At 41.7% G+C, this 12,864-nt stretch overlaps 1 protein-coding gene across 4 annotated transcripts; it reads left to right on the top strand.

Annotated features, from left to right (window-relative positions):
• The first annotated feature begins 614 nt into the window (after window positions 1–614).
• LOC100380717 (heat shock 70 kDa protein 4) lies at window positions 615–12,258 on the top strand. 4 transcript variants are annotated; one of them, XM_045724205.2, is made up of 19 exons: window positions 615–955; window positions 1,571–1,628; window positions 2,035–2,175; window positions 2,459–2,581; window positions 2,762–2,861; window positions 2,992–3,125; window positions 3,368–3,612; window positions 4,099–4,175; window positions 4,351–4,502; window positions 4,784–4,890; window positions 5,007–5,140; window positions 5,460–5,656; window positions 5,927–6,016; window positions 6,247–6,402; window positions 6,618–6,743; window positions 6,949–7,056; window positions 8,684–8,803; window positions 9,582–9,743; window positions 11,292–12,258. In XM_045724205.2, exons 1-19 carry the CDS (start codon window positions 849–851, stop codon window positions 11,499–11,501), a joined length of 2,547 nt encoding a protein of 848 aa, XP_045580161.1. In that variant the 5' UTR covers window positions 615–848; the 3' UTR covers window positions 11,502–12,258. The 4 variants fall into 4 exon arrangements, with proteins under 4 accessions (XP_045580161.1, XP_014068680.1, XP_014068677.1 ...); XM_014213205.3 differs by having other exon boundaries at window positions 4,099–4,184; XM_014213202.3 differs by having other exon boundaries at window positions 616–955; window positions 5,915–6,016.
• The last annotated feature ends 606 nt before the right edge of the window (window positions 12,259–12,864 follow it).

The following is a 12,864-nucleotide window of genomic DNA, read 5'->3' as shown; positions in this document are numbered from 1 at the left end:
CGCGGCTTTTGTGGAACGATGCTTCGTGGGAGGCAGTTGTTGATGTGTGGGTCCCTGGTTCGAGCCCAGGTAGGGGCGAGGAAAAGGACGGAAAGCAAAACTGTTACAAGACCATTAATATCAAGGAAGAAACACAAGTTTAATGCCATTGTAGTTCTAGACAGCAGGTAGCCTACGTTAGAGCGTTGGGCCAGTGACCGAAAGGTTGCTGGATCGAATCCCCAAGCTGACGAGGTAAAAATCTGTCGTTCTGCCCCTAAACAAGGCACTGTTCCCCGGTAAGCCGTCATTGTCAATAAGAATGTTCTGTTAACTGCCTAGTTAAAAAATAAATACATTTTTAAGAACCCTCACGAGGATGAATATTTTGAGTATTTCTTGAGTTAAATTTACCATAACATTTATTATAAAAAAATATTTTAATTCAATACATTTTGTACATTGGAAAAATGTGTCACATATGATCCAGAACGGTCCATAGAATGAATCCAGATAGCATGAACATGCTGTTCCTGTTCCAGTCTCTCTAGACATCCGCGTTGCCTCCCATAATTGTCTAATTGTCCGCCTGTGGGTCTGGTTTTCGAGACATATGTCATCATGCTCATGGGACTTTCACACTGAACTCCATGTTGAGGTGAGCTTGTTCGAAGGCATCAACGATTTGCCGGCGAGTAGCGCACGCAGTTGCATCTTCATGGAACTAGGGTGGGGATAATGAATTAAACCAGAACGTACATTGATACATTCAGTTTGCGCTCTGGTCTGTCATATTTAGGAGTTAACTGTAAGACTACATTGTGCTTTTCCATAGTATTATCTGTTTTGTTGAGTAACATTTCGCGAAGATGTCTGTGGTAGGATTCGACGTCGGCTTCCTGAACTGCTATGTTGCGGTAGCCCGAGCCGGAGGAATAGAAACTGTAGCCAATGAATACAGCGATCGGTGTACACCGTAAGTGACATTTTATATTTGTGTGAGTTATCCTGCTTGTTGTGAATTGTAATTTTCAACCGGTTTGCTTCTAAAGTGATTGAGAAACTAAGAGGGATGAGAACACATTTTGTGGCCTTGACAGACGGGGAGAAGCGCTAACATTAGCCTCGCTAGTTAACATCAAGGGTTACAACAGCACGTTGCTAGCTACACCGATCACCCCCAATGACTTGTTAAAAACTAGCAATCGTTGTACTCTGTTAGCTATTTTACTAATTAAACGTTACGTCATTTGACTTTTGAAGCCTTAATTTTTATTCCTAACATCTTGAGTGTTTTCGAAGACAATGGGGGTTAATTGTTGTCCCCTATTTCAAGGGGTTAATTTTTCTATAAAGTATGAATGAGCGCATGAATGCTACTTGGAGGAGGCCTGCAATCTCTCGACATCAGTGGACTTGTTCATAGAAATCATGTGTATTCTGACTTGTATTATTAGCCAGCTAATAAAATACATTTAGATCGGCTATTTAATGCTACTGTGTTATCCTAGCTAGCGCTGTTATCTTAAGGCGAGCCCTGTGAAAACAGACAAGCATTTTACTTATGTTTATTCCGCTGTCATTCTTTCAGAGCATGCGTGTCGTTTGGACCACGGAATCGATCTATTGGTGCAGCTGCAAAAAGCCAGGTATGTTTTGATAGAGGGCGACCTCTACTTGATTAATTTATTTGACTAGTGACACATTGAGGGTATGACTCTTCTAGCAAGTTCTATGGTTTTGTGCTTATGCATAGAAATAGGGATTTCATATCCAGCCCAATATTTAATGACCAGATGGAACTATTAAAAACAGAAGAGAAGCTATTTATGCATTCATACCCTCAAAGGACTCTAAATAAAACCATGGGGTCAATTTTGGCCTTTTTTTTTTATTTTTATATCTAAAGTATTTGATAAGCGTTTTCAACTATTCCATAATTTATAATTGCTTCTTCCCAATTAGGTTGCAAATCATTAAATTACTTTTTTAGTGTGAGATAATTATTTATTTAGCATAATGCATCATGTTCTTTCCCTGCTAATCTCATATCAGGTCGTCACAAACTGCAAGAACACAGTCCAAGGGTTCAAGAGATTTCATGGCCGGGCGTTTTCTGATCCGTATATCCAGAGTTTGAAATCCAGCCTGGTTTACGACCTGGCACAGATGCCTTCGGGCACCACTGGCATCAAGGTAAAGAGAGATAACAGTAAAGATTAGATCTGGCTGAAAGGGTGGGAAATATATGAATAGGCCTGATGGAGAGATGGGTCACTATAAGTGACTGTTAGATTACTCATCATCCTTGTCTAATCTGTAATATATATATTTATTTATTTATTTATATTGGTTGTCTATCCATCTGTCTTTGCTGGAAAATACTTTCATGTGTTTATTCTGTATTATACTCTACCTGTGTAAACCCTAAAATCAAGCAATCATTTACAATGACAACTGGTGTCTGTGTGTCCTTTAGGTGATGTACATGGAGGAGGAGAAGGTGTTCAGCATTGAGCAGGTCACTGCTATGCTTCTGACCAAGATGAAAGAGACAGCTGAGCATGCACTGAAGAAACCCGTGGCTGACTGCGTTGTCTCTGTGAGTATCAATCTGCTGTGTGCTAGTATGCACTGGGCGCTACACTTTACTAGAAGGACCAGGAATTTGGTCATATGTAAAACTGAGTTTGGACAGTTAGACTAAAGACCAGATATGAAAAAGATTTTGGAATTGAGTTTCTAGGCCTGCTGGCTAATGACAGTGTATCATCCTCCCCAGGTCCCCTGCTACTACACGGACGCCGAGAGGAGATCAGTGGTGGACGCAGCGCAGATCGCTGGACTCAACTGCCTGAGGCTCATGAATGAGACAACTGCAGGTATAGAGAGAGCTGTGTTAACCCCTAACAGAGTTACTTTAGCTATTTAACTCACCCACACCTTATTATTTGATATTAAGGCGATTTGCTGTTTCATAATAAATCATGATTATACGTGTCTTCCTTCCAGTGGCGTTGGCGTATGGGATCTACAAGCAGGACCTCCCTGCTCCAGAGGAAAAGCCCAGGATTGTGGTGTTTGTAGACATTGGACACTCTGGATACCAGACCTCTGTCTGTGCCTTCAACAAAGGCAAGCTGAAGGTGGGTGTCTTAATCAGGAGGCTATGGGGGTCATGCTAATTCAACAAAATAACCGTTTTTACTGAAATGTCCACAAAGGAGTTACAGACAACTTCAATAACCTCTTGGCTATTAAACAAAACAAGTGCTATAGGGCCCAGAGTTGTTCTGGTCAGGTCACATGGGCTCAGGAAAAACTCCCGGCCCTCATTCATTTTTGCTCATATTCATATTTTTTTAATACCATTTTCTTTCTCCCTCAGATCCTTGCGACGGCCTGCGACCCGGAGCTGGGCGGGAAGGACTTTGACGAGATGCTGGTGAGACACTTCTGTGAGGAGTTTGGGAAGAAGTACAAGCTGGACGTGAAGACCAAGCCCAGGGCTCTCGTCAGGCTCTACCAGGAGTGTGAGAAACTCAAGAAACTGATGAGCGCTAACTCCTCAGACCTGCCCCTCAACATCGAGTGCTTTATGAACGACATTGATGTGTCTGGAAAACTCAACAGGTATAGTGTTTTGTGAGTCTATGAAATTGTTGTAATCTCAATTGAGCACCTCCTTGACGTGTTCAACAGGTAAGTCTTACATGATCTACAGTACTAGATTTGAGTCATTATTTTTGTCTTTGATGCAATTACTTAATGACAGTTATATTGTAAGTTTAGTGACACCTTAGAACGCATTGTGGGCCTTGAAATCTAATGGCTTTATCACAAAAATGTGCATATTGATGATGCATACATATGTAGGATTTAATTTGACCAGTTTCTTACAGCAGAAAAATAATCTTGCAACAACATTATAATTAATGGATATTTTTTGTCGGGGTTCATATATTTTTAGTTAGGGAAAATCAAGTCTGACATTTTTAAGTGGATATTACAAACTTTTTAGGAGCCTTTTTGAAAACCTTGAATGCACTATAAACAAGTTTCCTGCAACAACATGGTGATCAAATTAAGGTCCTACGTCTGCATCTGAATTTTCTCTAGGGGTCAATTTGAGGAGATGTGTGCTGACGTTCTGGCCAGAGTGGAGGCACCACTGCACAACCTGATGGAGCAAGCCAGTGAGTATCGTAGGTTTGCATATAGCTTGCTTGAATCTTAGTACAGAATTTATCTTTGTATATAACATTGAGCATTATCAGTGTAGGCATTGAGTATTGTCTTCATAGCATTGAGTTATGTCAGTGATTGTCAGGTCTAATTGGTGCCTTCCTTTCCGGTTCCTGTCCAAATCAGAGCTTAAGAAGGAGGACATCTATGCGGTGGAAATAGTGGGCGGGGCCTCCCGTATCCCGTCTGTCAAAGAGAGGATCAGCAAATTCTTTGGGAAGGAGCTGAGCACCACCCTGAATGCTGATGAGGCAGTGGCCAGAGGATGTGCCCTGCAGGTCTGATGATCTCTCTCTGTTTCCCCCCCTCCTGACCTTAAAATACCCTTTGGACATCCAGGATTTGCTTGCACAGCAAATTAGATAAGAGAACTAAAGTTAGCGTCCAAACGCTTCTTTTACTATTATATGTCAATATTGGAGTAGTAATGTTCATGATTCCAACGTCTGTAGATGTGATTCTTACCAGTAGGACCTAATTCATTGTTGATTTCTGGTGATAAGGTAATGGAATTAGGATTTGCCTCCCTGCTAAGAATATCCCCTGTCTGCCTCCTCAGTGTGCAATCCTGTCCCCTGCATTCAAAGTGCGTGAGTTCTCCATCACAGACGCAGTTGCTTACCCAATCTCTCTGAAATGGAACTCTGCTGCAGAGGAAGGCTTGAGGTAAACTACAATGCATACGTTTAGTTTATTATCACCTTGATTTATAGATAGATTTTTGTGTGATAGCTTCATTATTTTAGTGCTAACTAGATTGTTATGCGTGTTATTCATTGTAGCGATTGCGAGGTATTCCCAAAGAACCATGCTGCACCCTTCTCCAAAGTGTTGACTTTCTACCGGAGGGAGCCTTTCTCTCTGGAAGCCTACTACAACACCCCCAAAGAGCTGCCGTACCCCGATCCCACCATAGGTATGTACACGGCGTTGACTCCACAATGAACCATTTCTGTCTGCCAACAGTATCTTCTATAGAAACATAGACAGTCATGCATCCTAGCAGCAGTATCTTTTCAAAAAGGCTTGTGGACTACAGTTTGCAATATGAAACTTATCATTGACTTGCCAATTGATTTTGTAAAAATAAATGTATAACCGTTTTTGCCATGTGTCTGTAATGCAAGTTTCCCCCTATGGACAATAAAGTATAGGCCAGTTTGTCATCAGTTTTTCCTGTGAAATGTACCAACTGTGTGCCATTACCACCTTATTTCCTGTGTCCTTTCCTATAGGTCAGTTTGTGATCCAGAAGGTGGTTCCCCAGGCGTCTGGGGAGAGCTCCAAAGTCAAGGTGAAGGTGAGGGTCAACATCCACGGCATCTTCAGTGTCTCCTCAGCCTCGCTGGTGGAGGTCCAGAAGACCGAGGAAGGAGAGGAGCCCATGGACACAGAACAGCAGTCAACACCGGAGAAGGAGGAAGAGAAAGAGGTGGTTATTAACAATCATATTCTTTCAAATTGAATATAGGGTTTTTCTTCCGAAGTGTCGTATTCAGTACACAGACAGTTAACTTTGTACATCATTGAAAGATAGGCCTACAAATGCTCTATTAAACCATACCACCTGAGGAAGAGGAGCTTCACTTAGGTACACTACTATATTGTGATGACACTGCTACCTGGAAGTCTGTCTGTCCTATCACTGCCCAGAGATGTGGTGTAATGAAGTGAACTGCCCTCTCTGCAGGGCAACATGCAGACTGACCAGGATGAGACAAAGGCCCAAGGAGATGGACAGAAAGAGATGGAAGAGGAGAAGAAGACGCTGCCGGAGAATGAGGAGATGGAGGTAATATAGAATATTCTGTTTTGTGTTCTGACACATTTGACATCTGATCATGACGTTTATGGTAGTGGAGCACTGCAGTTTGTAGAGATTTAGACAAAAACGAGTTGCCTGGTCCCAGATCAGTTTGTGTTGTCTTGCCAACGACCAGCTGACCAGACTGAACAAACCCATCTCGGAGCAGGCTGAAAAACACTCGGGAGTGATGCTGTTTCCCTCTCATCTCTCCCCAGACCTCCCCAGAGGAGAGTAAGACAGAGAAGAAGTCTGACCAGCCTCCCCAGGCCAAGAAGCCCAAAGTCAAGACAAAAGTCTTGGAGCTTCCCATCGAGAATAGCCCTCAGTGGGAGCTGGCCATCGACATGCTCAACCTCTTTGTAGAAAATGAGGTAATTTAAAAAAAAAATCTGACATCTATGGATTGTTGTGTTTCTCCTTACTGCTATCCTCTCTGTATCTTTATCTCTGTCTGTTATGTAATTCTGTATTGTGTTCATCAGGCTGTTTCTATATACTTGTCTTTTTCATGTTTCTCTCTGTTTTGAGTAGTGCTTAAAGAGTGTTCTGTGGTAACTTGAAGTGGTTGATTTGTCTGTTTCCACAGGGTAAAATGATCATGCAGGACAAGCTGGAGAAGGAGAGAAACGATGCTAAGAATTACGTGGAGGAGTATGTGTACGACATGAGGGACAAACTACACGGCAGGCTGGAGAAATTTGTCAGTGAAGCTGTGAGTACTGTGGCTTTCTGTGGTACTTCCAACTGTCTGTAATTGTATGTTAATGACTGTGTTGTAGGATGGGATACCCTGTCCTTAACTGTATGTTAATGACTGTGTTGTAGGATGGGATACCCTGTCCTTAACTGTATGTTAATGACTGTGTTGTAGGATGGGATACCCTGTCCTTAACTGTATGTTAATGACTGTGTTGTAGGATCGGGATATCCTGTCATTACAACTGGAGGACACAGAGAACTGGCTGTATGAAGATGGAGAGGACCAACCTAAACAACAGTACATTGACAAACTGGCTGAGCTGAAGGTAAAGCTTACAGTGTTTCACACTGTTACTATGGGCCAGTTTCCAAGACCCTGATTAAGCCCAGTCTGAGGTAATGCTTTCCGTTTATCATTATTGTCACGCCGGTATGCGTTGCTGTTTTCATCTCTCGCTCTACCGCACCTGCTGTCTCTCTCTACAGCAGTTGCTGTCTTGACCTCTGAATGCTCGGCTATGAAAAGCCAACTGACATTTACTCCTGAGGTGCTGACCTTTTGCACCCTCTACAACCACTGTGATTATTATTTGACCCTGCTGGTCATCTATGAACATTTGAACATCTTGAAGAACAATCTGGCCTTAATGGCCATGTACTCTCATAATCTCCACCCGGCACAGCCAGAAGAGGACTGCCTTCAGAGCCTGGTTTTTCTCAAGGTTTCTTCCTAGGTTCCTACCTTTTCTAGGGAGTTTTTCCTAGACACCGTGCTTCTACATCTGAATTTCTTGCTGTTTGGGTTTTTAAGTTGGGTTTCTGTATAAGCACTTTCTGAAATCAGCTGATGTAAAAAAGGCTTTATAAATTTATTCAATTGGTTGAAGCTTATCTCCCTACCATATCTAAGCCAATATGACACCAATGTCGATGAAAATTGAGAAATAAACTTGATTGGAGGTTCACAACACACTCTGCGCCTCTCGTCATGAGCCAGCCGTTACAGAAAACCACATACCGGATTTTCAACAGGGTCGTTAGCAATTGAGTTTTGAAAGTATTTTTTTGCGCCTACCTAGCTCAAATTCTAGACGTTGGTTTAAAACGAGACCATAGCTTCCATAAAGTGACCATTTTGACTTAAAAAATGTCAGATTGACTTAGTTTGTTGGTGCAACAGTTTTTATTACAAAATGTATCTTTCTCACGTGCATATTTCCGTCCATTAAGTGCCAAAGATGTGCTGTCTTTTTTTGTAGCATTTCTGACAATGCTAACATTTTCAGGCGAAATCTCAGAATTCAATCGAACTGGGTCGATCTAACTCTGTTGCTCGGCAACAACACAGCTGCTGCCTGCAACAGGCTGCCAGACATGAAAAGTAGCTGAGGACAAAACTAGGCTACTATAGATAACTAGCTATGTGGTGGTGTTCAAGCTGAGGTTAAACAATCACTGCATGTATATATATTTTTTTTTTTGATTAGCTAGCTAAAGTTTACCTCGTCTGTTTGAGAAGGTTTGAATGCTAAGAAACCTGCATACACATTGTTTGAAGTTCAATAGACCAACATAGATACTCTAGTAGGTCAAAGCTGTATGCTGGAAAACCTTGATAGAGCATGGGTGGAGTAGGCATTGTGGTGCTCATGTGACTTTCCTTTCTTTTTTGGCTTCAGACCAATGCTTACTTCTCACTTAAAATTGTATTTTATTTTTTGTCATTGTGAGTTAAAGTTCTGTCAAGTCAATTGTGTGTTCTGCAAATTTCTGTTACATTTCGACAAAGTCAGATGAAAGTAGCATCACCAAAGTTTTTGAAAAATGAGTTTGATTTCTGTGTTGCTGATGCTCTCTGAAAATACCTAGGTTCCTCCTCAGTCTAGTTCAACACAGTTTAAATGGGTCAGATTAGCCAATGTGTCTGACATAAGTGTCGTCTGCTGTCTCCAGAAACTGGGCCAGCCTATCCAGGAGAGGTACATGGAGTCTGAGGAAAGACCCAGAGCCTTCGATGACATGGGGAAACAGATCCAGATGTACATGAAGATCGTTGAAGCTTATAAAACCAAGGTACCGCTGCCCTTATACAGCCAAGGTACCGCTGCCCCAGAGGTCTAGAAGTAACCTGATACATTTGGATCATAATGCTCAGTAGGCTCCACAGAACTACAACAATCATTCTAAGCCATATCAAATATCACAAGTTGAGAATGGTTGCATTTCAGAAATGACCAAATGTGTATTGTATTATGCTACTAAATGGATGTAACCTACATTATTGTTATTATTACACACTGCTACAATGAATTACGCCTTTATTCTTTGCGTACCCCAGGAGGAGCAGGTACGACTGAGAAATCTTAGGAATACTATTCGTAGTAGAAATGTAGTATAGTACAGTCGTTAATGCTAGAATACACCATTGTCAGATGGCGTCACTCCTACGCGTCCCTCAGTGTAGGCGGAATCGACGCGCTATCTGACGTAAGACAATGAGAATACACGAGTCTAGTTCTGTTAAAATGCAGTTCAGTTCACCAACCGTATCCTGTCGTTACTACCTACAGATATCTTCATATTCCAATGTAGCAAATTAAAATATTCACAGCAATTGTAAACCATTTGCAGATATAACAAGCCGTATATGCAGTTAGTAGTTGCATTTCAGAACCGACCAAATATGTCTGTAATATACGTTATTGCACTTTGTTACGAAAGACTGCATCTGTTACAAAAGACTGCATCTTGGGGTTTGAGGAGGCCGATATCAGAAGTTGTTGTATTTCAGGAGTGACCAAATGTGTCTGGTATGTTAGACGGTTTCTTGGCTTGTCTTTCCATCCCCCAGGAGGAGCAGTATGACCATTTGGACCAGGAAGATATCAACAAGGTGGATAAGATGGTGAATGATGGTATGATCTGGATGAACAGCAAGATGAACCAGCAAAGTAAACTGAGCTTGACTGTGGAGCCTGCTGTTAGAGTCAGAGAGATACAGGACAAGACTAAGGTGAGACTCACTAACTACTTTACTGCTCACTAACTACTTTACTGCTCACTAACTACTTTACTGCTCACTAACTACAGTACTGCTAACGAACTACTCTACTACTGACGAACTACTCTACTACTGACTACAGTACTGCTAACTAACTACTCTGCTGCTAATACTGTCAGAGATACAGGATAAAACCGAGGTTAGAATAGCTACAGTAGTAACTGTTAGTCTGCTGTAATGATGTTTGACGATATTCTAACAAAAATAACAATTTGCCACTACTGCTTATGAATTCAAAATTCATGTGTTATGAAGTCCTTATGTAGAGAACCTTCTAGTAAAGTGTTACCCAACCTTCCAACCGATATTCCCTCAACAACAACAAAAAATTGGGTCACTGAGCAAATTTTAGGTCTTGTGAGCGGAAACCTTGAATGTTGTGATAATTTTGTGCAACTTCCGGCGCACGTTTACAGTGAACACTGAGGCTGTACCCTTACAGTTTAGACAGCCACAATAGCTTATTGGCTACTATCTGAGTATAATGTAGGGCTGCCAACAAAACCAATGGAGCAAATCCCATAACATTTTAACTTGGAAATAGCTATTGATTTCTATGATGTAGCCTATTTGTGGTGTTCAATGTAGGCCCACATTGCATGAGACTTTTTTTAAAAACGTTTTTACCTCATGAAGGGCTTGACATTAATTCCTTTTTTTTTTTACTTGGTCTGTAACAACATGGGCCAAATAGGTGACTGTAAATTGCATTGTGTGATGCAAAAAAACACTTTACGAAATAAAAGTAATTGTTATTACCATAACAGATAATTAGACAATATAGGCTACCCCTCTGCCTATTGGATTATTTGCATTTTCAAGCCTTTCTCAAAATACAACACTGCCCCTTTAATTAAGACTTACGTTTTTTTTACCTGACTGGCTTTTCAAAGACCAGCTTGAAATGTAGCCTACATGTTTTGTTCTCTTGTAGGAAGCCGTAACTCCACACTGCTGACCTATACTTATCTATAACTGGGCTAATAACTCGCTAAATATCAAAGACTATCAACAGATGTGCACACGGGCGGCTCTGCGCTTTTCTCCGGTGATTGAAAGAGCTACCCCAGTCAATAGAATTCTACTCTGTTGCACTCTGCCTACAACAAAATCACAGACTAAATCTTGCGGAGTTAGATTTGTTTTGGTTTGTTGCATTGAAAAGGGGCTGATACAACGTTGATTAGATCACAGAAAACACGTTGAGATGTATAGTGCGAACTCGGTGAAGTTCAATCTCTTGCGTCTCTGCCCTGCATGGTATTTCTTCTGCACGGCATTCCTGTAGGAAGTGCGCGGGCGGGCACGTGCGCAGATTAGAGGGAACATTGCTTTCAACCAAGATGTACTGTGAATATATTGCATTTTAGTCATGAATATCATTCTACTATTGTAATAATGCATGCCAGCCTTCTGCTTGTCCAACTCAACATTACTTACACATGATCCCGTGATATGCTTGTAAAGTTATTCATAACATTCACTCTTTCCCCTCAATAGGAGCTATACTCCACCTGCAACCCCATCGTGACCAAGCCCAAGCCCAAGGTGGAGCTGCCTAAGGACGACAAGGCAGGGGAGCAGAATGGACCAGTCAACGGCCAGGAGAAAGCCCCAGCAGAGGGCACTGAGAAGGGGACCGCAGACAGCACAGGCAACCCCCCCTCCACGGAATCCACCAACCCTAGACCTGACATGGACCTTGACTAAGCAGACGGACAGGCAGCAACCAGTGTCTCCTCTACCAGGGGCTATGTCTTCATCTGAGAGTAGTCTCCTTCCATGTTTCCTTGTCGCCTTCCCCTTTCAGATCTGATAGGACTGGATAGATGAGTTCAACTAAAGCAAAAAAACAAAACTCTACCTGCATGGTCTACCAAAAGGCATGCTGGATATATTAACTACAGTACTGTAGCACATTGCTCATGTCTTATCTATCTTGTCAGATCTGTTGCGATCAGGAAGGACCTAGGCAGCAAGGGAAGGAGGCAAAGGAAGGATTGAGACGCTGCCCAGATGTACCAGAGCTACTAGTGAAGTGTAATCTCTTTGCTTGTCTCAAATGGCATCCTATTCACTATATAGTGCACTACTTCCTATTCACTATATAGTGCACTACTATTGGCCAGAGACCCCATATGGCCCTGATCAAAAATGGTGTACTATATAGGGAATAGGTGCCATGATGTTGCCATTCACTCCACCTGTCAATGCAGGCAGCGTACTGTAATTTCGGCACATTGACCCCAGTACTGATGATGATGATGGTGTATTTCTGCAGCCAATAGCATGTCCGTTGTTTTTTTTTGTGTTTTTTGTTGTTGCTGAAATAAAATTGAAAGAACCAACTGCAATAAGCCTGTTTGACGATGAGCGCTGTATCATGGTATTTATTTCTGTTGTGTGCTCTCTATAACTGTTCCGGGTCATTGTCACAATTTAAGTTTAATAAAGTTATTGAAAACCACTTCACGAGGCCCTTATTTAAACATTATAGAAGAATGCAGTTTCATTCTCACAGGTTTTGACTGAAACGACTCAATATCGCCATCTGGGCTATATTATGACTGTATGGCTATCTAGAGACGTTTGTATTTTTTCCCCCCTAATTTCTTAAATATCACCAATGAAAAATGAATCTCATCTGTCAAATAACTGGACTGCAGTTATTCAGGATAATACACTACTTTAATTATAAGCAAATGTACTATTACACACGTCAAGAAGACCTATTCATCCTAATCAACATACAGCGTTCCAATCTGAAAACAATGCGCTCGCTAGAACTTGTCCAGCTCCGGTTCGTGCCTGCATGCGGTAAATTGGTTAATGCCTTTGTTTTTCATTTACTGTCGGCACAAAATAAGATGGTAGTACAAACTATGTCACTACAGACCCTGATTCGATTCCAGGCTGTTTCACAACCGGCCGTGATTGGGAGTCCCATAGGGCGGTGCACAATTGGCCCAGCGTCGTTAGGGTTTGGCCGGGATAGGCCGTCATTGTAATTAAGAATTTGTTCATATCTGCCTTGCCTAGTTAAATACTTTATTTTTTATTTTTAACGAACGTT

Source organism: Salmo salar, chromosome 09 (genome assembly GCF_965601325.2).
Source record: "Salmo salar chromosome 09, fSalSal1, whole genome shotgun sequence".
In the NCBI taxonomy this organism is placed as follows: domain Eukaryota; kingdom Metazoa; phylum Chordata; class Actinopteri; order Salmoniformes; family Salmonidae; genus Salmo; species Salmo salar.
Note: the sequence above shows the minus strand (reverse complement) of the source record. Positions and strands in the feature narration are given on the sequence as shown.